This window comes from Ornithodoros turicata, chromosome 4 (genome assembly GCF_037126465.1).
Source record: "Ornithodoros turicata isolate Travis chromosome 4, ASM3712646v1, whole genome shotgun sequence".
NCBI lineage: Eukaryota > Metazoa > Arthropoda > Arachnida > Ixodida > Argasidae > Ornithodoros > Ornithodoros turicata.
Window position 1 is genome coordinate 19,823,070 of NC_088204.1, and position 27,532 is coordinate 19,850,601.

Consider the following 27,532-nt stretch of genomic DNA (forward strand, 5'->3'; position numbering starts at 1 on the left):
ACTGTCTTCTGCTTCGTCCGCTCTACTGAATGGCTCCGAGTAGGATCGTGCATCCCCATAGAAAAAAGAATCAAATATCGGTTTGGTTGTATTTCCGAGTAGGCTGTTGATGGTTTACGTCACTTAGTTGCGAAAGACCTTTCGACATATGTGGTAACAGATGTGGCGGATAATTTGATTTTGAATTTCTGTAACGAATGAACGCTGGACAGATGAACGATATACGCTTGTGGTTACGACAAGCCAGCGCTGTGTTTTTCTCATTACCGAATAACTGAAATGTATGAATTAATTCTGCGAATTCACATGTTATTTTGGGGTATCAACGATCTTGAGAACTCACAGGAACAAAAAGATGGATGAGGAATATTTCGTTACAATTGACGTCGTTGTCGGTGCGAAGTTGAAGAGGGGAATAAAAATTGATAGTTTTGTAGTCGTCACCCGCATCAACGATGTGCTAATTTTTTATTATATTTATATTTCGGTCCTTGATGACGTTGAGACTTGGAGGTGGTGAATTCGAATCCTACACCCGGAATAAATAAATAGAGCTCACATATGCAATAGATATTTTCGGTACTCACAGGAAGCGAGCTTCTCCACTACGCGACATGCTCGATCAAATGTTGCGTACTCCCATAACAAACATCTTCTTTGTTCTTAGTTTCTTTGTCTGTCAACATACAATACGTCTCTCTGCACATTATTTATATCTATCGGTCGTCCAGTCGCGTCAGGGCGTATTTCAGAGATCTGCGGTGAACGCCGATAGAAAAAGCGGGGTTCCTCTCCATCACCTAGCAACCAAGGGCAGCGACCGCCACCGCCGCAGCTTTTGGCGAAGTCATCTCATTCTGCTCCCAACCTTGGGCAATCCCGTTTCAATAGCAACAGGAAGCCGACAAACCAGAAACGGAGGAGCCCAGCACTTTTGACGAGGCAGAGAGCAACCAACTGCTAACACTTCTGCGTTATTCACAGATAAAGTACATCTTTAGAGTGTGAATTTCGCCAGTACGACCGCAATCTGCGTAAGACGAAGCCGTAGAGATCCATCCGTGCATTATCTGCGAGCTACGTGAGAGAAACAGTACGTTAGACATGGTAAGCTTTTCTTCTACTCATCTGCACTTGTGTCATAGATGCAGAAGCAATTATTTGGCATCAAAAAGTGACGTTATCGGTTGTAGTCCTGCAATGATGGATAAGAGGACCCCACCCAAAGTTATCATCCGGGTGCAAGTGTACATACAGTTTCTCCCGCGCATCTCGTCGGCGCACGTTATCGCGCCAAAGCACTGCAGTCGGCACTGGCCACTGAGGAGCCTGCATTTATCAGTGATTCAGCATGACATGTCGCACTTTTGAGACTTTTATCTCGCTCTGCTTTGTGCGTAAAGAGATAGTGAAACTATTTTTATGTGTCTGGCACGTGCAGGTATACAATGAACGAAATCGTGTTCTGGCGTGGAAGGATTCGGGTGGGCTAAACGTGTAGAGGTTTCTGTTTTGGGATTCTTTGGCAGGCTCTTTAAATTTCTGAGTGTTCTGTAACTCGGGGGTCTCAAAATCAGAGTGACAATATAGGGGGAACGCACATTTTCAAATAAAACCGTGGGATCAATCAATTCAGGATGTTTCTGGTCTGGTCTTAGACAGCATATGTAGCATACACGGCCTAAGATCACCTGGAGCACGCGGAGGGGACAAACATTGAGGGGGATCGAGACACCCGCACGTCAAACGTATCATAAAAGTCACCCAGTGTTACCCAGTCATCGTATTATAGTTGCACCTCGACGTTGCACCTCGACCAATCATCGTTGCACCTCGACGCGTTCATAGCATCCAAGTAGATTAATGAATCTATAAGAAACTATAATTTAAGACGTCTTCCCTCTGGAATACAAAACAGATATTTAAATTTAAAAAAAAGTCATCGTCAAAGCACCGCTCGTTTTGTAAGGAGCTCTACCTCATACGCAACCTACTACTATATATACACATGCCGCCTTTTTGGCAAATGTGTCGTCATGCGTGCTTTTCTTCCACCCTTGACCGCAGTAACTATATATACTGCGACTCCTGTATGTATAGCAGCAACCGTGTCCCTCCTACGTTCCGCCCAAACTAAGCTGAAACAGCTGCGGAACCCAAGCGTCGCACGTGACGCTTGATTCTAGACGCCTTCAATGAAAAGAGAACACGGGAAGCGGCTAATTTGTCAGGGTCACCGGCAACAATAAAGACGCCGCCCGCGTTTCATTGCAGCGCATCGCATAACTATAAAACGGGGAAGTAGCTTAATTGCGTCAAAATGTTTCGCCAGTCGTCCGATTCGAGTTCGCTCTATCCGGTCGTCCGGATGTTTATAACCGGAATCGCTGCCGAAGAGGTATAGGTGCGTATCGAATAGTGGCAAACTACACGCAATGTTACTGAAGGTAGGATTCTGCGTATTTTGCTGAGCGCATTTTGTGACTAACTCATACACACACAAAAAAGCAACCATTTCTGCAGCCTTTGTTCAGCCGTGTGTTGAACATGCGAGAACACGTCGTATTATTGTTGTTTTTATAATATTAAACGTAGAAAATCGTGAGCCCCACTTAATATCAAAATTTAAGTCCCTAAGACCGCATGGACTTAGTATTAGCTGTGGCTCTTATACTTTTACTTCAAGTCCTTCATTCACATAAGCATTTTCTCTTTGCGTGCGGCCCGTTCTTGCATTGTCCACGGGATCGTCCTATTTTAAGTGAGGTCACTGGAGGCCCTTTTGTGTTGTGTCTTAGTCTTCCCTTTCTCTTTGTCCTGACCTTTGGGATGCTTTGATGTTTGCTCTTATTTATAACCTTCGTATAACCACACGGCATTGGTTTGCCATCTCATTTCCATGTGCGTTGTTATTAGGGCCCGGGTAGTCATGCAAAATGCATATTTTTTTTTTAATGCGTTCTAACCAGGGTTGAAAAAAATCCGCATATTTTTAAAAAGATCCTCTCCAGTGGGCTTTTTTGGATAAAACTCGGATGTTTTGGATATTTTTGGAGAATATAGACCAGCCTAGAAATGTGACACAGAGTAAGAACAAATGCGTTTTGCTGTTCTTCTTGATTTCGGGTAACCTCTCATAGTTTTGGTTTATGAAACTGCCTGTCCCAGTAACATTGAATGAGTTTCCATTGTTTCCCGAAAGGTAGAGGTCCCATGCACGCGTGGGTGAATGGGTAGACGCTAAATGCCTGGATTCAGTTAACATGCCTTCAGGAAGCAGAAGAAAGTCTCTCCCTGAATGGGCAGAAGTAAAAGAAAACGGAAAAAAGTTAAATCTGAAAAGCTCAAAAAGTCAAGTTAAAAAGTTACAAAGTTAACAAAAAGTTAGAAGTTAACGTTATTAACCTGGGCTTTTGTTAACAGCCAACACTACAATAAAGTTTGAAACAATAAAGCGGGAGTTTTCCGTGTGACGTTGCATTAAGATTGTCTTTCACGTCGCATCTGGACAAAATCTCTAAAAAATCCGGATTAAATTGTGTGGATAAAAAAAAAAAAAAAAAAGAACGGAGGAAAATCCACGTGGATTAGATCCAAACAACCCTGGTTCTAACGGATATTCTAACGCTTCCCCACACATTACCAATCACGACAACGCAAATCTACAATGTTTCGTGTGTCATGTAATTGCATATTTCGGCATATTTCTTCCTGCTCGTCATATAATATGACTGTTGCATATCATGTCATATTTCGGCTCCATTTGAACCATTTTTTAACGTTTGCCGCTCCCTTTGTTTTTTTTTTTTTTTTTTGGGGGGGGGGGGGGGTCATCGGTCCAAAAACCGTGTTGCAGTTACACATCTGAGCTACTTACACTCTCAGAACAGAACTTCACCGCACTGCACGTTGTCCGCCAACCATTGCCGCGAATAATAGGGTTACCGGTTCTGATTCGAAGAGCGAGGGGGCGTACGCCTTTTTGGAGCAATTATCATACATCTAAAGTGCTACAAAAAGGCGTACGCCCCCGTCGCTCTTGGAGTCAGAAGCGATAATCCTATCATTCGTGGCAGTGCTTGGCGTGCAACGTGCTGCGCGGTGAAGTTCTGTCTTTACCGCATAAAGTCCCGGGCCCTAGTTATTATCTTTTATGTGCACATATGCACTCTAAAAAGAGAACTTCACCGCATAGCACACTGTACACCAACCGTTGCCACGAATGATAGGGTTATCGCTCTGATTGAAAGACAGAGGGAGGCTTACGCCTTTTTGTGGCAGTTTTCATATATCCAAATTGTCACAAAAAGGCGTACGCCCCCTCTCTCTTCGAATCACAAGCGATAACCCTATCATTCGTGGCAACGGTTGGTGTATAGTGTGCTATGCGGTGAAGTCCTGTTTTTAGAATGTGTGACTTGAGTACTGTTCTTTTCTGTACCTGAGGAACTGCAGTCTCTGCAGGAAAGCTCGCATTTTGTATAATAAATATAGTGAAGCTTCGTTGCTTTTTATTAGTTTAACTCTTGTACTTCTCGACTGCGCTGTCGTGTACTGAAATATCAGCACATGGCATTCCGTGTCTCGAAGTCCTCGGCTGTTTTCGAAGACACATCACTGGGGTCAAAGTCTCGCGCGACAGCTACTGAAATGGGTCGATACTGTTTTCGTCAGGTAAAACTCGCTGTTGTGTCTAGTACTTTCTGCTCTGTATGTATTTCCACTATTTGACACTGTAGTAGTTCGTGTTTTAATAAATATTTCGAACTTGATTTGCGAAACACTCAGCAAAACGGAAGCGCGGGACTATTGAAGGAGCGTATTGCCAGTACATTCAGCCAGGAAACTAAGTTATCGCACTGTTCACATCTGTTGGGCGTTTCAATATCGTCTGAGCCTGTTCTGGACGTCTGCCAATGGATCTCCTAATGTTCGAGCTGTTGAGAATCTCATGACCTTGACGAGAGCACACCAGTTCTCTGAGGGATTGTCTCCTACACCTGGTTGCCTCTATGCATCCGTGCTTTCCGGGCGAGCGACTTCATGGGGAACTGTGCACACGTTTGTCCGAAAACGACCGAGGAAATCGACTGGGTAGCTGCGTTAGAAATTTCATTATACTGGAACACAACTCGTGGGAAAATATTATGTTTCTGAACTCCACCCACGCACATGAGTGTAACCGGCGAGTGTCTGAATGTGAAGCAGACGACGGGGGTCTGAATGTGAAGCAGACGACGTGTAGGTGTTAGTTTTTCGGTAATTAAGGAAAAGATTCGTATTTGGTCACGCTCCGCGAAACACTTTTCCGTGGCTCCGCCCGAAAACGTTTATTGTAAAGGTCAGCGTCCTCTTTGAAAATTCGAATGTAAATGCAACTTCCGTCTGTCGTCTGCAAACTGCCCCGTCGCCGCCGTCGCCGCCGCCTCATCGATCCGGGCTCTGGTCGTTGTACTTACACTGTCGGGGATGATGCCGGGTGCCTAGCGATAGGCTGCACGTAGGTGGCAGGAGTTTTTTTTTTTTTTTTTTTTTAACAGGGCACTGCACGGTGCCCGGGCGCGCGTCCCGAACCCGACCCGAAGTCGCGAAGTTAGAGAATTCTAGAAAGAGCACAAGAGCCTTCTAAAGCACTGTAGCGAAGTCTTACCTGACTTTAACCTGACCAACGCCAATTAGATAAAGAAAGCCTGCATCACGTCGACCCGACCTGGCGCCAACAACCAACGCCATAGATATACAGAAGGCCTGCTTATTGCCTCCTCTCCCTTCTTCGCTACATAGACGTATAAAGTCAGAATTCGTCTGCTACTGCGATTCGCCGTTCTACGAATTCAAGAAATCGCAAATGATCGCAGCTAACTTGGAATCTGTAGACAAAAAGTGCGACACGCTTTCCAGAAAATCAATCTTGAGAAAGATATGGGGCCATTTCGCGATCTCAAAGTTTTCCCATTTAGTACACGGGAACGTTCAATCACTACTCGCAGACGACGGTAGTTCGTCTCCATGGCTACGACCGCTGAAAGCACGTTCGTGATTGGCTACCGCCGTTGAAAACACGATCCTGATTGGCTGACACTTAGTTGTTACGTCACGTCGACGAGTAAGCAGGCTTTCTCTATTTAGGTGGTGTTGCAACGACGAGGTAGGCTTCATATTGGGCAGGGCGTAGCGCACTTTCTTTTAGCAGATGCACGTTATTGCCGTGCGTATCCAATATGACTTAGTTCTGGTTTCGTCTTTCAAGGTCCGTGCTATCTGGCTGTTGGAGTTCACATCACTGTAAAACGTACATTATAGAAAACGGTAGAGAGCTTGATGCGTGACGGTGAGAATCAGTAGCGTTCCCAGAAAAATATTCTGGGAAGGGATTTACGGGAACTTTACATGGGTGTCTTAAAACGTCTTGGTGTGTGGGTTAAAACGGTGTCATTGAGTTATTATTTAGTTACATATTTGATTCGTCATATGCCCATACTACATATACCATCATATACCATTTCATATACACAGATCACGATTATAGTTTGGCCCGCTTCCCTTTTTTGGTCTCCTGCGTGACGGCGATGACTATTATGTGAAGCTATAGTACACAGGGTATTCGTTTTTATTGAGAGCAACAGAGATCCCTTTTCTGCAGGAGGGTTATACGGCCAGCAGGATATTCTGTCGAAGGTAGTACGCGACTACTAGATGATTAATGACAAAAAATGTTTAATTTTATAGGTTTTCGGGGAAATGTGAGACAGATATATTGAAGCCACCATTGAAACGGGCACGTACTTTGATACGTATATCCATCGCAAAGTTTTGCTGTGCAAATGAGCCGAAACCGAATCCACGCGCATCGGAAGTGCAAGGGAGGACACTGCTTTCGCTTTCATCTGGTGGTAATAGCCAGTTTTAGTACATCGGAAGAATTATACGAAAACGGAAGTTACCGAATCCTTGGTGATGTCGCTCGCTCCAAAGAAAGAGGGCGATTAGCTTATCATGAACTGAAACTGTTTGGATTGAACTGCTAACTTTTGGAACTGTAAAAAGGTCTATATTAGACCTTGTATTGCCAACTGTAGGATGGGACAAGCGTTTAGAAAAGCAAGCGCCTCCTGTGGCACGCAAGGCCTCATGGGAACTTAGAGCGCCTTGAAGCATTTTACGGGACGGTCAGAGGAGGAGGTACAGGAAGAACAACAACGTTCCCGGTGTGCGCAGCAGCAGCGTCAGCCTGGATAAACCATAACCGAAGCAGACGACAGAGCAGTGACCCTCAAAGTTCCCATGCTGCTTTGCACCGCGCGCTTGGTGGCGCACGCATCTTTTTAAAATTGTCTAATAGACCCCTATGGAACTGCTTGCCGTAGTCGGCAACGCTGGTTGTGCTTCTGAAAGAGCTCGCCGTTGTCGGCCTCACAGACGTGGGCAACGTCACGACTAACGCTCTGGGAGAATGTACGTCCTGGGCCGAGTTCTAAGGGAACTGTGCCGACATATGTCTGAAAGCGTCCGAGGAAAAACCCCAGACAGCACAGACGGCACCGGGATTCGAACCCGGGTACCTCTCATGCAGTCTCGACGTGACATGGCCAGTATACGTTATAACCACTGTGCCACGTGATCTGGTGCGGCAAGGCGGTTTATCTGGCCAGCAGATCAGCTCCACCGCTCCAAAGCACGTGGCGCTTCGACGTGGAATGGGCGACGTTCTCCCCGCCATCGTGATGCGCCTGGTTTCGGTTTCGGCTTATTTGCGTAGCAAAATTTGGCGATGGATATTTCAACGTACGTGCTCGTTTCAGTATTTCTTTATTTCTTTAAAATAGGGTGGCTTGAAATGATGACTGGTTCCAGTTCTGCTATCTCACATTTTCCCAGGAACCTCTAATTAAAAACTTTATTGACGAATGTTATCAGTCATCTAGTGGTTGCATACTCTCTTCGACAGAATGTCCGCATGGCCGTATAACCCACATGCATAAACAGCATCTATGCTTCTCTCATAGCTTTTTATTTAAAAAATCTGTAACACATGACATTGACAGTACCGCATCCGCACGCAAGCCACGCTTGTAAGATGCACCACGCTTTCTTGAACTATTGGTGAACCTGCATCCGGTGGGATATTGAGTATATCCGCGCATCCACGATTATTGTATTTGTGGGAGGAAAGTTTACGCGACGGAAGTGTTACGTGGGAAACGTTTTTACTTGTGAGCACACAAAGCATATACAAGCATACAGCAAACGCATAGGAACGTATGCACCCCAGCAGCAGCAGCAGCTGGACTGCACAGCAACCCAACGAATGACACGCTTCGACACGCCATTTTGGATCCACCGAGCACTTTGCGGCGGAAACGGATAAAACGCCTCACCCGCGAGCTCCACGGAGGCGCGTGCTTTTATCCGCATCCTGACCGCGCGGATTTCAAGACATTCTATTTCCATCCGCTTACAAGGATGTCGCGCGGATATGCACGCGGATCCGCGGTTCACGCACACTTCTATAGCTAATATAGTTTTCTGTTTACTTCTGTAAGGCATTCAGCAGCATTTCTCATGAGGGGTATCTGACGTGCTACATCAATTACGGCGATTACGACACGTACTGCCTCAGTGTTAAAAGGGTGGTCACGCTTGTCATTGAATTGCAATAACCTCACGCAAAATTATTAGCCACTGCAGGCAGGATGTATGTGACATATTGCATCAAAGGTGGCGCGTTGTTTCCCCCATAAACTCCGCGCTGCTTTTTCTCCCTCGTATTGAAGGGCAAGGGAAGAGCACTGAAGAAGCGACAGAAAATTACCTCGAAATCTGCCAGTTTTCTGGGCCTGCCATTACCTCGTGCTGCATTGGCTCGATCCTTTCCCTGAAAACAGTGACTGCTTCTGTCTTCCATACTTAAAAAGCACGCTATAGTCAAAATTCATTGGCACAACGCCCCAGGAGGCCGCTAGTGTTGCCATAAGGTGGAGCACTTAACCAAGAATATATCACTGTCTATTGCAATTGAAAAAAGAAGGCATTTCCCTACTATAAAAAAATCTGTCCATAGTTATCAGGGACAGTCAAATTAAAGGGAGGGTCGTGTCCGGAAACCCATCCATGGAACTGATGCCACTACATTCGGCATCGGCCGACAATCTACCCGGCTAATTTTTCTAAAGTGCTTAGATATTAAATAAACAAATTTTAAGGATCAGCGCTGTTTCCATGGCCGCAGAAGCTCCGGCAGCGTGACGTCTCTCCCTAAGGGGGAAGTGAGAGGGCGGCGCTCAGAGGAGGAAAGGCGCCGTCCAGACGCACACATTATCCACAGCATTCCTTTTCTCAAGGTCGGGCTCTCATTGGTTCTCGTTTTCCATAGAGGGACCAGCTCGCTGCGCTCAGTGGTTAGCATGCTGGTCACGTTGAGACTGGGAGGTACCCAGGTTCGAATCCTGGAGCAGGTTGTGCTGTCTGTGGTTTTTCCTGGGTTTTCCCCTCAGGGTTTTTCCCTCAGTCAGCTTTCAGACATATGTCGGCGCAGTTCCCTTAGAGGTCGGCGCAGGGCGCACATTCCCCAAGGGTGTTAGTCGTGATGTTGCCCACCTCTGTGAGGTCGACAACAGCGAGACCTTTCACCACCACCACCACCACCACCATCATAGAGGGAATTCCAGAATACTCTCAACATCCAGCGTCTGCTCATGTCATGTATCCCGTTGAATAACATTCAAACTGTGCCACTATTTCGCGTGAGATTTCCGATACTGTGGTCAATCGTGCAGGAGGAATAAAATGACGCCGTAGTTTCGAAATTGACTGGAACGGATGCGACCATCCCTTTAAAGGAGCAAGGAAGTGACATTTAGCATTGCTGGAAACCCTGCTTCATTCATGGAGCAGTTCATCAGGAGCCGCCATGCACAATGTTACCGCTGCACAATTAAATTTACAAGAACGCCCTGAAAGAGCACAGTGTAACGTGGCCTTGGAGGGCCCAGCCCTCCAAGGCCGTAATCAGGTCCCGGCAGAGCCGTAGCGATGGGGGTGCAAGGGGGGCAGTCGGCTCGGGAGCCCTCGCCGGAGAGGGCGCCGAACGGCAATCCCTGGCAGGTTGGTTGGTCAGTATAAAGTAGGAATGAAGAGAATTTGAATTTACGGTCTCAGCAGTGTAAATGGGCGTTTTCCTTTCTTTGCTTACAAGGTTTCAGGTGGCAGTAAGGGAGGGAGGCGCTTCAGATTTGCCCTGCCCCGGGCGCAAACTCGCTTTGCTACGGCTCTGGGTCCCGGATTCCCGGATCAGGACCAGGGGGTCAAGGCCGGAGGGGCCGTAATCAGATCCTGTAGCACCAGCGTGGGGAGCCGCAAGCGGTCATTTCGTCTGCTACGGATGCGGCCAACACCACCTAGGAACAAAGCATGATCGCTTGAACGAAGTGACGCAACAATTCAGAGTCCACCAATCACGACCATGCTTTTGGCGGCCGTAGCTATGGGGACGAGCTGCCATCAGCCGCATTGGCAGCCACTGGTAGCCACAGAAAGCCTATGTCGGAAATAGTCTCTGATGATTGGCTGACATTCTGACGTTAGGAGGCATTAAGCAGACCTTCTGTATCTAGGTGGCACTGGCAAGGCACTACTTATGCGGGGACACTCCACGTCACGTGGCGACATCGGTATTGGGAGTTGAGGGGTTCTAGAGAGTGTGCATGTCAGGGATCCACACGTCAGTTACGATTATTATTAGACAAGATCGCATGTTGTTTGTTGCACAATGTGCTGCAGCCAAGAGCAAAAAATTATATGGAGGGTGGCCTTCATGGCTCTTCCTACTGCTGTCACCCGTCTGCTTTCCATATGTGCCGCCCTCCTGTAATCAACACTGAACGACAACGCATGACTGGCGAATGACACCATTTTTCGTGCCACGACGCGCAACGAGACACTGTTCACCCATTGACAGTGACCGACTCAGCAACCTCGCAAACACTCCTCGACTGACCTATTACGACACATTGACGCTAACCGTCACCTGTGATTAACCCAAAAATTAGATTGTCGCACATAATTAATCACCTTTGGCATTGTATTGACTAGGCTTTCTGCGACACTGTGTCCGAGGGGGCCAGTGATGTGGCTACCACCACCAACGACAACGATGACAAGGTTGTCAGTGAAGCATGCAGGCAGCCCCAGCCATCTTCATTTCGGCTCGTACAATCACAGCCGGCGGGCCACGTGAGGTGTTCCACGACCGCTGTTACCATCCGACCTCAGAACGTTCCAGCTTGCCGTTATGTGGGGGATCCCTCTAACGCTCTCCTACATGTTCTTCGAGTCTTTGTTCTGCATATTATTTCAGCATCATTTATCCGCTGCCCTGTGATCAGCTGCTACACAGATATCTTTATTAATTTTTGTCTCGTTATGAAATAGTTACCGTATTTCCCCACATCAGCCAGCATGCCGTAAAATCTGTGATAGACTTCCCTAGGTGACAAAGTACGAAGCTCAACAGGGAATTTGTTCCGTAGAGAATTATGCCTGTGGCTAATACTTGCCAGTATGTTGTTGGTACATCTAAGTCAAAGGCCATACAAAAGGGTTGATGAGATACATCACCCTGTTACCGTACTTAAGCAAAACTCACTCATGAGCATGCTCACTCATGCTCAATGTGTCAAATGAGCTGAGCATGAGTGATCAAACGGAGAGCTGAGTGGGAGATGAGTGAGCAAAAGGAGAGCTGTTCAGGGAGTGAGTTAGCATGAACAAAACTCACTTGTGAGCATGAATGAGCAAACGAGGAGATGAGCATGAGCAAAATTCACTCATGAGCATGAGTGGTACGACATGCCAGAAAGCCGGACATTCGATCTCAAAGGAGTGGAGCAAGTCACGTGTAAGACGACCGGAAAAGAGAAGCTGAGATATACGGTCGTAGCAGGTTCAACTGTTCGTTGTAGTGCAGAAAAGGTTGCACTGGCTCAAGCGTGCCTCAATCCAACGTGCGTCGTGCTTCACTGGTCCTTCTGCTCGCTCTTCGTTTGTTTGTAGGCTCAACCCACACTGGTACACTACACTGTGCTGCACGAAAACGACCAGCTGAATTCGCTATAGACGGAACCAAGCTAAAGCCCGTGATAATTTTCAAGTGATTGAAGAACGTGCCAAAGTTCGACTTTCTTAATAAAGACATAGTCACTGTGGCTATGAGGGGAAGTGTGACATCAGAAATGATGAACATGTATAAGCAAAAAGTCTGGGGCCAGGAGCATTTTTCAAGCCCAAGACTGCTCTTGTGACGGACAACACACCGGGTTACTTGAAGAACGCTACAAAGACAATCCGTCAGTTAACCCTGGTGGTCCGACAATGCTCCTGCAGCCAGCAGATGTGGCGTGGAACAGGCTATTTAAAACGATAATGAACCAACTGCAGCTCAATTGGCTCCACAGCAGTGAGGTAGAGTTCACAAGAACAAGGAAACGACAAAGTGCTTCGTACCTGATGGTCGCACTATGGGCGAAAGAAGCGTGGAACCAAGTTCCTCAAGATCTGATGAAAGAGTCCTCTGTGAAGTGCGGATTGGTTGGGCACCAAGATGAGAACCTCTTGCACAGCAGCTTGCATGCAACAACGATGAGGTCTACACCGTGCTTGGAGGCAGATGATTCATCGGGACTTACGGACACAGATAGCCACTCAGAAAACAAAGGGGAGCAAGTACCCGTGATGAAATATGCCCGGAAATAAAGGTTCATCTGCAGACACCAGTGTTATATAGTGTGTTTGTTTGTTTGTGGCCAGTTTTCGAATTTTGTGGCATGCCGCTAAATTGTTGGAAACCTGGAAGCTGGACTCTCTCCAATAATACGGCATGCAGTCTAATGTGGGGAATACGGTGTATTTATGCTCATGGGTGGAGATCTTTAGATCTTTAAATGACAAACCTGATTAAAAGATCATTTGTGTCTCAAACTGATATGCCCATGTATTACGCTCTATGTACATCCCTTTTCTTTCAGACCAATATTTGTCCACAACTGGTACCTTTAAAAATTCGTTCTTTGTTCGGACAATCCCTGAACGGAATTTGTTGCCCTCTGATGTAGTTAATGCTGAAACAGCTGCACTAGGTTTATGTGTGGTGTTTATGGAGTCTTGTTTGCATCATGTTCTTAGATCCTTTTGTACTTGCAAAGTATTGTAGCCCCTTCTTCTTGGGCCAATCATGGCCTGCAGTATTCTTAAATAAGGAAATAAACAAAAGTGTCTTGTAAGCATTGCTATTGCCCATCGACGTAAATGTTTGGTAACTGCCATATGGTAGGGTAACGTGTGTGCACCCTTCAATTGTCAAATGACACGTATTCACTTTTACTCTGTTTCACAACTCTAGAGTTCACAAACAAGACTGCTCATTCGGGGAGGAAGGGTGGTGAACGATGATGCGATGACTGAAGCAGACGTCTTCGTTGAAGATGGTGTCATCAAGTGAGTTTAACCAGAACGTTCTAATGAATCAACATTCCTTGAGATAACTAGAGCAATGTGTAAAAATTTTATTGCTGTGTTGTAACCCCTTACATTCAACATGTGTCTAATGTCTACCTTTTCTGTTCTCAGGCAAGTTGGAAAGGATCTCAGTCCTCCAGGTGGTACCAGAACAATCGAAGCAAAGGGAATGTTTGTGATGCCCGGTAAGCAGAGATTACTGGAAAGTCAGTGCTTCAAGCTGTTCGCTCTTGAACCAGGGACTGAAACCAGAATGGAACCGAAAACTGCTTGGGAACCCAAATTTTTCAAGAACTGTACCTGGAACGTAACCGTAATTCACACTCGTCAATTAACCGGAACCTGAACCGAAAAATGTGATTTCGGTTACCGGTTCATACGAATTGGTTCAAGTGTGAGCGCGAACTTTGGAAGCGATATTTGTATCGCTTTACAGCTCTGATTAGTAGTATGGTACGTGCCTCTGTTAAAGTAGATCTCTTCGTCATGTGTTTTTCATTCAGAAGTTGTGTAGACAACATACCACCTTATGCGCTTGGACCCATTATCGGATGACATACGCATCGTATGACATGTATTGTGTACATCCCTTATGAGTTGTGAACTGTATTATTGTGACCATTTACGATGCGAAGCATTGCACATTGTTTGTTTCCACATCTGTTTGCCCAACCGCTGAACGCACGCAGATAATAGAGACCGCAACAAATTATTTTACGGGGAATGTCGCAAACGGCCATAGTGCGTCCAAGATAACAACAGTACTACTACTCTTTCTCAGACAGCGATACCCTTTCTTCGACCTGGCTGGTGGCACCGCACCACCCTTTCGGAGTGCAACAGATAACTATGTTCACTTTTACCCGTTTGTACTTTGTAGCTCATTTTGCGACGTCCACGCAGCCTTCAGATACCATCCTAGAGAAAACCGAAAAAAATACCGGTTCAACTGTTTGGTTACTGGTAACAGCAAATATTAAAACGGCGAATCCCGTAACCGTAAGCGAAACCGTTTTCAGAGTTCTGACGCTGAACCGTAACGGAACCGATATTCGTTTCAGTTTCAGTCCCTGTCTTGAACACACACGGCCTATTGTGATTCGGTTGTGGAAATGAGGGCAGTGGGGTAAGATCCAGGACCAAGATAAAGAGATTTCACTGCACTGTAGCGGAGCAAGGGAAAGAAGATATAACATGTACAAGAGAACTATGTGTCCATGTTCTGTAAGTGTATCTGTGTTACAGGTGGCATCGACACGCACACACACATGGAATTCTTCTTCATGAACACTCGTAGTGCCGACGATTTTTATACTGGCACAAAGTCAGCCCTTGCTGGCGGCACGACCATGATCAGTAAGTGGCTGATGCTGTTCTCTGCATAGCATTACTTGTAATGCTGTAAAACAGCCAAATGTTAAGTATAATAGAATATTTCCACTAGAAGAGCAATGGTGATTGGCACGGCCATACATTGTAATACGTATTATTAATATTATTGTTACTTGTAATGCTCCCAACCACTTGTGTTTGTGCAGGCTTAAGATATGCCTTTACTGTGTCCACATTCCGTCCCTTTCTTCATTTTTTATTCATTAATATTAAGTACAGCTGTGCAAATAGCAAAATTTCTATAGCGAATAGTTTACGAATATTTCACTTACACTGTGAATCGAATCCGAATAATTTCTTCGGATGGTGAATCAAATTCGAATAATCAGAAAACGCCCAATTCGAATAATTTCGAATACCTCATGGTGAAATATCTTGTGGTTGTGTGCTCATAAGATGATGTTCTGCTCCAAACATGCGAGCCTCTTCACCCGGCATAACGTATCGTGAGAGGAGGGTCCCTCTGTGTTGTGTACGGTAGTCTGCATTAGTGGGATGAACTGCATTGAGAGTTAGTCAACATGTTCCATGCAACCTGCTTTGTGTGCATCTCCCCATTTCTATGTTTACATTGTGAATTTCCGGTACTTTTTTTAGAAACTGCACATATTTGTATCTGTTACTGAACACAACTCTCAAAGTTGGGAGTACATCTACTGCAACTTGCAATGGCCAGAGTTTTGTGCTGACCATGAGCTCCCAAAATTTGTAGACCTCAGTGACAGAATACTGTAAACAGTGTAAAGCGGGCTTCACCTAACGCTCGAGCGTAATGAGGTGAAGTCGATTTGCTGAATGGAGCAGCACACAAAAGAGCAATGGCAGTAACGTGAAGTGGGCTTCACCTAACCCTTGGATATAATGAGGCGAAGCACACTTGCAGAATGGCGCTAACGATACCTCACTTCAGTACTATTAAAAAACAGTCGAAAATTTTGAATACTGAAAATAGGTTGCAAATAGCATTCGAATAGCATCAGATATTCATTTCATATTCGAAATTTCGAACATTCGCACAGCTCTAATATTAAGCCATTACTGCCATGTCATTATATGCAATCGTATTCACGAAATTCATTGCTTTGTGGTTGAGCAGGAATGTACCAATGAAGTTCATGTTGCGCAGTATCTACAGTCACGTTGTTTGTCTTCATTTCTTTGCAGTCGACTTTGTGACAAAAAAGTCCTCCCATATGACCCTTCTCGAAGCTTTCGAGGACTACCGCAGTCGTGCTGATGAACGTGCCTGCTGCGATTACGGACTTTCTGTAATCCTTACGGACTTCAATGAAGAAGTTTTCAAAGAAATGGAAGTTCTTACCAAAGACAAGGGTGTGAACTCGTTCAAGGCATTCATGGCATACAAAGGGTCTCTGATGCTGGAAGATGAGAAGCTCATTAAAGCATTCAAGGCATGCAGTCGCCTGGGTGCACTGGCACGTGTGCATGCAGAGAACGGAGACATTATTTATGAGGTGTGTTTCTGATGCGTAATGCAGTTTGTGGTAAAGCTAGGGATATTGAGTATGTTTATTTCAGACTGATGACATCAGACACGTTTTCGAGGCTTTAATCTTTTATCTGTGCCTTCAATCATTTATTTGTATGCAGTTTTCATGTTAATAAGTGAGTGGAGCAAAGGAGGAATCTGCAAAGCTTAGAACAGCTATAATAAACTTCAAGCAGGCTAATTCCACCGAAATTCGACGACCCGTGGAACTTCGATATCTGCGATTTCTTGTAAAAATATATATTTGTTAGGACGTACAAAATGATGAAGAAATAGCCTATTCTTAGCTTCTGGGCTGTAACCGTTTTCAGAAGATCGTTTGGAACCGTTGGAACTGTTTCTGTGATCGACGATTCTACCGTTCTTGAGCATCGCTACAGCACAAACGGTGTGTGACTGAAACTGAACACAAAACTCAAAACTTTTTTGGTGTAAAGTGTACCAACTGCACAATAACACAGCAACCACTGACTGCTCCACCTTCTTATAGTTGTTTAAAGAAAAAATCGCAAACTGGCGAGCAGGCGCAAAAAGTAACGTTTTTCGAAGGGCTCTCTTTCATGTACCAACTGTCCCACGAAGACAAAAGACGCACCGTCACGTTCGCCGTTCAAACCTCTCTCCAATGATATATTTTACACTTACCCATAGTGCAGTGAAACGCCGACATTTTGTCATAATTAGCTGCTGTTCCAAGAAGTTTGCGCGATACAGACGGCTGTAGACAAAAAAGGCCATACGAAACTTAGGGCGATTTTTTTATATGTTGTAGAACCGTCCCTTCTCGACTCACAGACCAAAAAAAAATGTTTCGTTTGCGATTCTGCGCGAGCTGGCGATTTTTCAAAAACTTCGTTTGTCCTGGAGTTCGCCAAATCCCTGGACTCCACTCATTCTACACATGGAAGAAGCCAAGTCTTACTTCGACTGATATGTTACTCTCAAGAAAACTCAAGAGGTGTAGCTACCCGCATAAGTTTGTTGTGCTTATAATTTTTTAATACATTTTATTGTGGAAACCATTCTGACATATGGTTGTGTCTTTCGTATGTGTTCTACTATGTATGTAGTTAAAGCCCATTGCGCCGTGCGCGCTGTGTCCCATGCCTGCAGGATGCTCCCCACGAGGGCGTGTACCGACGTGCCTTTGAAAAATCGCCAGCTCGCGCAGAATCGCAAACGAAACATATTTTTTGTCTGTGAGTTGAGAAGGGCTGGTTCTACAACATATAAAACAATTGCCCTAAGTTTCGTATGGCCTTTTTTGTCTACAGCCGTCCTTATTGGGTGAACTTCTTGGTACAGGAGCTCATTGGCACAAAATGTTGGCGTTTCACTGCACTATGGGTAAGTGTAAAATATATCATTGGAGAGACCTTTGAACGGCGAACGCAAAGGTGCATCTTTTGTCTTCGTGGGACAGTTGGTACATGAAAAAGAGCCCTTCGAAAAACGCTACTTTTTGTGCCTGCTCACCTGTTAGCGATTTTTTCTTTAAATAACTATAGCAGGTGGAGCAGTCAGTGGTTACTGTTATTGTGCAGTTGGTACTCTTTACACCAAAATAAGTTTTGATTTTCAGTGACACACCGTTCGCGCTGTAGCGTTGCTCAAGAACAGTAGAATTGTCGATCGGAGAAACAACAGACTTTTTTCGCCCTTCCGAAAATGTTCCAGCCCGGAAGCAAAAAATATGCTATTTCTTCATCGTTTTGTACGTCCTAACAAATATTTTTTTTTCCAAGAAATCGCAGATGTCGAAGTTCCACGGGTGGTCGAATTTCGGTGGTGGAATTAGCCAGGAGTCAAAACGACAGATGCAGAAGAATTTACTACTCAGTTCGCTTCAGTAACTGACTCCCTTGTCTGAGTAGTTTATACTTTGAACAGTTACCCCCGAACTGATAGACGTGACTTGACTTGAAGCCACATCTTGACTTGTGCAAGTCTGTGCCAGGCCCTGTCCTCGCTCAAGGCGACTTGCGTCTTTCATGAACCCTACCGTTTGCATCAAGTCGCAGCCTGCTAACTTTAACTGCGTCTGGGAGCGAGATTTTTGCTCAAGTTTGCACTTAAAATTTGCTTTGCAGTATGAAAATGCGACATTTCTTAGCGTCAGGACTTATAATATATGCCACATCGGTCATCTGGCACTAACGCTTGTGCAAAGTCCTTGTAAATGAATTGATGACGCATCAGCTCATGGAAAGCCAAGCCAAGGCGTGGCTTCCCGAAGCTGCCTGACTGGAGCATTATCCACATCAGGTTCAAGGTAGTCCGAGCGCTTACTTGACATTTTCACCACATGTGTCAAGTCGAGCTCGCTGCGTAAGAACACTTCCAAAACCGAGCAGCGTTTCTGAAGTGCTAATTCAGGGGTTAGTATTTGCGTCGGATAAACTGTTCTAAATGTAGTCGCTAGTCAGTGTGTGAAGTTTAACAGACACCAGACTCTCTTTCCATAATGTTCAAAAGAACCAAGAAGTGATGTTTGGAAACCGATGTTTGAAAAATATGGCACTTTCTGAATAAGTTAATTACAGTTACGTTTTACAGCTTCTGTCACCAAAAGCAGTAAGAAGTTATGGATACAGGTTACTTGTAACTTAGTTTCCACCTGAGACTGATACTGATACAGAAGTCGAAATGGATGGAACAGTATATACGTACTATATTTTCATAGCCATCGACGTATAGCGTCAAAACCATTCTTATTGAAGTGTACAATCCTTCGATAGACTGTTACTAAAAGTAGCTTTTTTATCTTGCCAGTTACGTGATTTACATGCTCGTTTCTCATTTTTGTTTTTACACATCTACAGAACCAGAACAGACTCCTCTGCCAAGAAGTAACAGGTCCCGAAGGCCACCTCCTGAGCCGCGATGAAGAGGTTCGTTTCGTCCGAACGAATGCACACAGATTTTTTGCATCATTCATTCACTGCCGTACGCTCACACCAGGCACTTTTGTTTCCAGATCGAAGCCGAAGCAACGCACCGGGCAATTGTTTTGGCAAATCAGGTGAATTGCCCGTTGTACGTTGTTCACGTGATGAGCCGTGGCTCTGCTGAGGTTATCCTCCGCAAACGAGCTGAAGGTTGCATCGTCTTTGGGGAACCCACTGGCTCCGGACTGGGCACCGACGGCACGCATCACTTCAGCCGTTGTTGGAGGCATGCGGCCGCTCATGTCATGTCGCCTCCTCTCCGTCCCGATCCAACCACGAAGACTTACCTCATGGGCTTGCTTGCCAGGTATGTTGTTAAAAATGTGCAGTGAATTCTTAGGGCCCTGTGTTTTCTGGTTTCATGTTGTTCGAAAATTAGGGGTTAAAAATCGAGTTTTATTTTCGAGTTCGAGTTCAAAATCGAGTTCAGGAGCCATAAAACAGGGTAATATCAGGTGGAAAAGCGGATCTTCGGGAGAAAAAAAAAGCAACACAAAAGACTAGCATTTTAGATGAACATGAGATGTGGAACAGCTGTACTGAGTGTCCAATGTACTTTATGTATTCCAGTGCCCATATGAGTGGCTGAATTGGTATTTTGCCAAGTTCATTTTTGGGTTTTTTGGGGGTTTACCCTAGGTGATGATGATGCAAATCGGGGGGTAAAAACGCATTTTACCGGGTTGTACCCTAAAACACAGGGCCCTATGAACACTCAATCTATCTTATGTTTATGAGACCTAATGTGAAGATTTTTTTAGGGGTGTTAGTAATATTATTTTTTCTACGACAGTGGTGATTTGCAGACAACTGGGTCTGACCACGCCACTTTCACGTCAGCGCAGAAAGCCATCGGTGCTGACGACTTCACTAAAATCCCCAACGGTGTGAATGGTGTAGAAGAAAGAATGGGAGTGATCTGGCAAAACGGGGTGGTAAGATGCCCTTTCTTGTGAGTTCAGTATATGTTTCACTACGGGTTCAATTAAAGGGGTCGCGACACTTCACCCCACATCATGCGAAATACATAAATGTGAACGTGTGTAATGTGTGAAAGTATGTAGCTCACTATGAAAGTACTAGTATTTCTTATTCTAGTTTATTCTACAGTAAGGGGGCCAGGAACATATGTCTAAAATTATGTTTCCTGTGTTCGAGTAGTTTTCTCAAGAGGGAATTTAAACAAAATTGTGTGCAACTGTAAACACCGCAACCTAAGGGGGAGAGAAAGAGCATAATGTTTGGGAGCAAAGGTGACTGGAGCAAGCCCTGTGCAATGTCACAGTGCTGTAGGCCTGTGGCTTGCCCAAATATTTGTCAGTTATGTCAATTTCGATCCTGACTTTCGTGATTTTTTCCTTTGCGACTGTCGCTTTCTCCTCTTCAGGTCCAGGGAAGCTGTCTAGATCTCTTCTTTTCTCTTTTGTGGCCCATTGCAGTTACAGGTTTTATGGCGGTTCTTTCTTTCTAATTGGGAGGTAAAGGTTGTGTTTCGTTTCAGGAAGTAAAAACAGGTTTTACCAGGTTTAACCCTGCTCTCTCTCGCTGTGTGATGTTGATCATAAATTGAGCGAATGCCCAGATATTGATCAGCAGAAGAGTGCAGGAACATTAGGGAGAGGGGAGTCGTGATGGGAGACCTCAGCCAATATGTAGACATAGTGGATTCAAATGTATGCAATTTTTTTCGTATCTACATCTTGGCATGGAGAACTATGGAGAATTATGGTGGGAGTTTGGAACGTCTGATACTTCTTTTATGATCTCAGCAAACTTCAGATATGCCACATGTACGCAAAGCTGTCTATTCCTTCCCAGAACACTGGGAGGATGGATCCTTGCAAGTTTGTAGCTGTGACAAGTGCCAATGCTGCCAAAATCTTCAACATCTACCCCAGAAAGGTAAACGAACAACTATTTTTGGCTCGTTCAGAACCCGTACTGACACTGAAGACATACTGACACCAGGAAACAAAGCGAACAAAGTCTGCAAAGACAGCAACAGATGCAATGTGTAGCTTGTGATGATAATGCACATGATGTACAGTTGCACATGTATACATCCAGCTAAATTCTAAATTCCCCCAATTCTTTATGTGCCTAGGTAACCCAGTCACATGTCTGTAAGTCTGTACGGTACCATTTGCTGCTAGGGTGTCACTCTGAGGAAGGAATGCACCGGAGCGTGTTCCGTAAACTTTTGTCCAGCACGCTACATATAGAATAGAATTCCCCTCCTCAGCTCAGTCATAACTGCAGCTCACGATTTTCGGTACTCGCAGATTCGTGGTTATTAACGGTAGAAATATGACACACACACACAAAAAAAAAAACTGTAAAAAGTTCCAATCCTTGTTGCTTCCATAGTAAAATGTAACCACACTGCGCTGTTCCATACATGTGCTCCGTCTCCTTTCAGGGTAGAATCCAAGTCGGCTCAGATGCGGACATCGTCGTGTGGGACCCAGAGAAGGAACGCACCTTCTCCGTGGACACTCACCACTCTTCCTGTGATTTTAATATATTCGAAGGCTTCCGATGCCAAGGCGCTCCAGCCTTTGTCATCTCTCAGGGCAAGGTCGTCGTCGAAGGAGACGAAGTACGTAACACGGCCGTATTTGTTTCGCCGAGAGGCGAGGCTCTGATCGTAATGTTCACGTTCTGTGCTGACTATCGGATTTGGATTGGATTTCAGCTTCAAGTCAGCCAAGGAGTGGGACGTTTCATTCCAATGGCTCCCAACTGCCCTTATGTTTACGCTGCAATGCGGCAGCGTGAGGTACGTCACCCTGTCGTGATCGATACGGTATTGTTCACGAGTCCAGACACTGTGAAAGGTGTGGCACCGCTAAGCCTGTAGCACACACTCAAGATTGATAAAAGTCCAAAAACGAAAGAAGAGAAAAAAAAGCCACAGCGGGTTTGGGTGACTCTACCTCTCACTTCTGACTTCACTGTCAATATTGTTACATTAGTTACTCCACTAGAAACCAGACAACAGTGGGCTTTCGTTGAAGTTTCTACCGGGTGCCAATTTCTAAAGCATCTTGCTCATTTTATTGGCCATCGAGAGTGATATACAGGGTGTCCAAAGACCTTTACGGTTGTTCCTCTCCCTAGTTGAATGTCTACTTACCTTTTGGCACCCAGTCTTCTTGTGCGGCCTCGTGGTTTTGCGTCACGTGGTAAAATAGTCGTGGGTTTAATGGCGTCTCTCAGCTCGCAAAAGCAATTCTGATAATGCCATTGCAAGCAATTTTTGGGCAGCTCATTCATTGGGAGTTCTGGATGACCAAATCAAGTCCTACACCTGATTCTTACACCTACATTTGTCTTGCTACAGGCGCTGCCTCCCTTGAAGGTGGACCGCACACCCTACACTGCCAACGAAACCAATGCAGTCGACGAAGTGAACGAGCAGCTTATGAGCCCAGCAGAGGCTCAGCCAACACAAGCCAGCAGGGATGCTCCAGTGTATCACAATTATATGGAGCCACTGTTCCCAGCGCAACCGAGGGAGTTCCATAGCCGGCCGCTAACACGCGGTGGCTGTCGTAACCTTCAGGATTCCAGCTTCAGCCTCTCTGGTGAGACTTTCCTTCTTCTAATTATAGGATGAGCAAAAACTGTCCTTTGACATGGTATTTAAAATGGCGTTAAAGTGCAAAAATTTCTGTTTGTGGTGTGAGAGGTCGCGTCATCGTGACAGTGAGTAAAGCAGAAGGAACAGGGCTCGTACATTGTGCAGTTTCTAATGAGTTATTAGAAACTGCACTGTTTGTTGTTACTAGAGTTGTGCGAATAGCAACATTTCCATTGCGAATAGTTTACGAATATTTCATTTGCACTGCGAATCGAATCCGGATAATTTCTTCAGACCGCGAATCGAATTCCAATAATCAGAAAAGGCCCAGTTCGAATAATTTCGAATACCTCATGGTAAAATATTTTGTGGTGTTGTGCTCATTCGATGATGATCTGCTCCAAACCTGTGAGCCTTTTCACCCAGTATAACATATCATGAGAGAAGGGTCCCTTTGTGTTGTGTATGGTAGACTGCATTAGTGGGGTGAACTGCATTGAGAGTTAGTCAACATGTTCCATGCAGCCTGCTTTGTGTGCATCTCCTCATTTCTATGTTTACATTGTGAATTTCCTGTACTTTTTTTAGAAACTGCACCTATATCCATCTGTTACTGAACATAACTCTGAAAGTTGGGAGTGCATTTACTAGAACATGCAGTGCCCAGAGCACAGTGTTGACCATGAGCTCACAGAAGTTGTAGACTTTAGTGACAGAATATTGTAAACAGTGTAAAGCGAGCTTCACCTATCACTTGAGTGTAATGAGGTGAAGCCGACTTGCACAAAGGAATCGTACACCAAAACAACAATGGCGGTGACGTGAAGTGGGCTTCACCTAACTGTTGTATGTAATGAGGCGAAGCACACTTGCAGAATGGCGATAGCGATACGTCGCTTCAGTGCTATTCGAAAAATATTCGAAAGTTTCGAATAGCATCAGATATTCGTTTTATATTCGAAATTTCGAATATTCGCACAGCTCTAGTTTTTTACTGATAACAAACTGCACAACAGAGGAACCACCACAATAACAACGTAATGAGCATTGAGTACTACACACAAGACATACCTTCTCCCAGTATCCCTAAGGTCCTCAAACACTGACCATTTTATTGTCTTTTTCTAAATGTTTATGTGGCTGACATTTAAGAATTTTATTTCATATTTCATGCAACATTTTTCCATCATGAGTTGGTGCAAGGATAAATTAACAAAATTAATGAGAGCATGTAATTTAATTGTTAATTAAATTTTGTTTAATACTTAATAAGTTTAGTTAAGCTGAATCAATTAATTTTAAAGTCTGAAACCTCACGGAGCTCTACGATGGAGAGAGGTAATTGTTGTATATACATCGAAGAAAGGTTGCAGCTTCGAACCCTGAAGTACGGCAGCAACTACATGGCACGGTGCAAATTGCTAAGCCGTGAAGGGCTTTATATGTGCCGTGAGCTGTGAATTCAGTGCATCTCCGAGAACCCTCTGGTGGCCAAAATTGACCTGGATTGACCACATGCACTCTTCATATAGTGCTCTTATCAAGTAAAATGGAATTATTATTTAATTAGTATAAGCAAATTTAGATTACGGAAAGTTGTGTGCCAACAGGAATACCCATTTGCTGACTATTATAATACCCACATGTAATGCAAGCAGGATGTTCTTCGTAGTGGCAACAAATGTCAAATCATGGAAAAATTTGTGAAATAGTGAAAGTCAATCCATCCAGATCAAAGATCCAACTTGTTTGCTGCTGCCATTCTGCCTGCATTGCAGTGCACCTCCAGCATTGAATCTGATCCTGTCAAGTATAGGTGCTGGGACATGTAGCAGACTCTGGAAAAGTGTGTACTCAAAGTGTGCACGTTTCACACTTCTAGGTGCCCAGATTGATGATGAGAAAGGCACAAGAAAGGCCATTCGTGTCAACAACCCACCCGGTGGACGCTCCTCCGGTATTTGGTGATGCAGCTAACTTGGCAGCTCAACTTTTTAATGTGCTCTTCTTGCTTCATTGCATGTTCCGCTCAGTGATGGTGAGTACTTGATGTACTAAGTACTCGGGTACTCCTTTAAGTACATTTCTGAGTACTTGTACCTTACCTATACCTTTGTAAAGTACTCAAGTACTAACTGGTAATGCACACAAGAAAAAGCAACAATATCAGTAAGTAATTTTTCTGTGTGGTACAGGCATTTCTGAATTTAAAAAAAATCAGTGTGGCCAGGCCTAAAATGTTGGCAAGCCATACGCACTGGTACTTTTACACTGTTTGGCAGTTGAACGTCGGCAACAAGAAGATACGCAGACACGCTAGACACTGTGCTAGGCAACTTTACCTCGTGTTCGTATTTTTTCATGTTCTCGAGACCTGATATTATTGTTTTTGGCATTGTGCATTGGCAGAGCCTAGTACAATGATAATTCTATTTTGAGATTTTTTGTTTCACATTTTTACAGTTTTTACACGCTGTTGTAGACAATTTTGTTGCAAACAACAAAGCCACAGGATAGAGGAAGTTTTGCATTGTGCTTCCTTCACTTTCATATTTTTTTTGGAATGCATGTCTGATTTAGAATGCATTAAAAGGCAATGGCAAGTGCTAGTAAATGTATAGTCTTTGCTGGTTTGCCACTTTTTTTGCCTCGATTTATGTTACACCTTGCGGTTAGCACGAGAACATTGCGCACTGATGGATAGCGCAGCAAGTAATAGCACCTTGCATTAGCACGATTGCCTGTGTGTAGGTGCAAATTATTCTATTTCAGTTCATATTCATGAGTCTGCAATGAACTTGTCATGCTTAATAACTGGCACTTGCCAAAAAGGCTCGTTCGAAATGCCAGTCAAAACAGTTGCATTCTCACTCTTTGCCAGCACCAAATGGTGGAACATGGAGCGATATAAACCAGGTTTTTAATGGATGTGACAAGAGTACTTAGCACACTCTGCCTAATACTTCGTACGTACTTTTTGTTTTGTACTCTATTTATTTTAACTACATTTGCAGTGTGGTTCTTGTGTACTATACCAATCTAGCCAGGTATTTGCCCATCACTGGTTTTAACACGTGCACCTTGTCCCGCATTTCCCACTGACACATTCCGTGGTATTCAAATCATGACTGTGTAATTTGTTTTCTTAATAATTTCCTGAGCTGTACATGTGTATCATTAAACTGTTCCTGCTGCCTTGAATGGACATATGCGACGGACTTTGACACTGTGTGATAGTTTTTCTTTAGTGGCAGGACAAATACGGAGCCCCTACTTGCTAGGAATGAACAGTTGTACTTGGAAGAAATATGGTGCACGATAAAACATGATGTGTGCTGCATAACCCTTACATGATGCCTACAGAGGGATGTCATTTGGATAAGCAAATGTCCAGTGTCTAAAATCTGTTCAAAATTTTCTGGCTGTGGTGTTCTACAAACAACCATCAAGAGACAGCTTGCTGAGCAAAGAGCAGGACTCAAGCTGTCGACCTTATGTAATGTTCAAAAACAAGTGGAGTTCAATCCTGAGTTCTGCATCTGCAACACCCATGATCTGACAGTGTGCAAAAGTACTATGATACTACATAACTCCACTCGGAATACGGTAGTTTGGTTTCCAATTCTGAGAGTATACTGAAATGTAAATACTTTATTAATGTAGAATACATCTTTCACTGAGGTACTTTCAGCATCAAAGCCCACCACACTGTACTGCACATCCTTCCTCGCCCACCTGCACATAAACGAAGCATACCTATTCTCCCTCTCTCATGAACACGTGACACTTGTATTATCAGGCAAGGTGACCTGTGGCGCACACTTCTTCCAATAGAAAAAGCTGCTTTTGATCTACAGACATCTTGGCTGCTTCTGCTGCACCACCCTAGTGTCCTAGCTATGTCCCAGAAAACTTTGAATAATGCAGTAATGCAGAAAAAGTACTTGTAACAGATAAAAAAGTATCTTATGTGTGGCACTATCAGGGAGGGATGCCAATTGTGACGAACATTCCTCAGTAGCTTTTTTTTATAATTACGATGTTGACGGTACTGCCGTCACCGTTGAAGAATCAGTCTCGGTCTCAGCGGGTGTCTGTGCAGCCGACATGCTCGCGTCTTCATCGCATTCGTCAGTATCCACGAAGTCAATCGAGACACCCTCAGAATCACTTGAAGGTGCGGACATCATTTGTGGTGAGTGTGCATAACCTCATCAGTGGTGCGCGCGCGTAAACTCCGCCTCAGCGCGCGCCTCCTACGTGCGCTGAGGCACGCCGTCAGCAAAGACGAAGGGAAACAAGGGGGAGAAAAAAAATGAAGGCGAATATGTACGTAAAAAATCGAACCGTACCTGCGAAAACCGGTCCAAATTTTCGGACGTCAAAATACATTGGCTCAATGGGGCGTCTGATAAAGCCACAACTTTTGTCCTAAATATTGGAAAGTCCGAATTTTCGGAGTCCGAAAAATCGATCGGCGACTGTACTTTACAATGCTATTGCAGAGAGCCATTCAATTTGGATGCCCTACTCCTACGAAAAGTATCCACAACTTGCATCAGGCCATGCGATAAGTACCTTCATCAC

The 27,532-nt window shown here is 44.6% G+C and overlaps 1 protein-coding gene across 1 annotated transcript; it reads left to right on the forward strand.

Annotated features, from left to right (window-relative positions):
• Window positions 1–848: 848 nt before the first annotated feature.
• LOC135391276 (dihydropyrimidinase-like) lies at window positions 849–26,150 on the forward strand. Its single transcript, XM_064621464.1, has 13 exons — window positions 849–1,107; window positions 13,397–13,491; window positions 13,624–13,697; window positions 14,758–14,868; window positions 16,069–16,379; window positions 19,237–19,305; window positions 19,392–19,669; window positions 20,156–20,297; window positions 21,181–21,264; window positions 21,782–21,961; window positions 22,058–22,141; window positions 22,706–22,949; window positions 24,828–26,150. Exons 1-13 carry the CDS (start codon window positions 1,105–1,107, stop codon window positions 24,911–24,913), a joined length of 1,761 nt encoding a protein of 586 aa, XP_064477534.1. The 5' UTR covers window positions 849–1,104; the 3' UTR covers window positions 24,914–26,150.
• The last annotated feature ends 1,382 nt before the right edge of the window (window positions 26,151–27,532 follow it).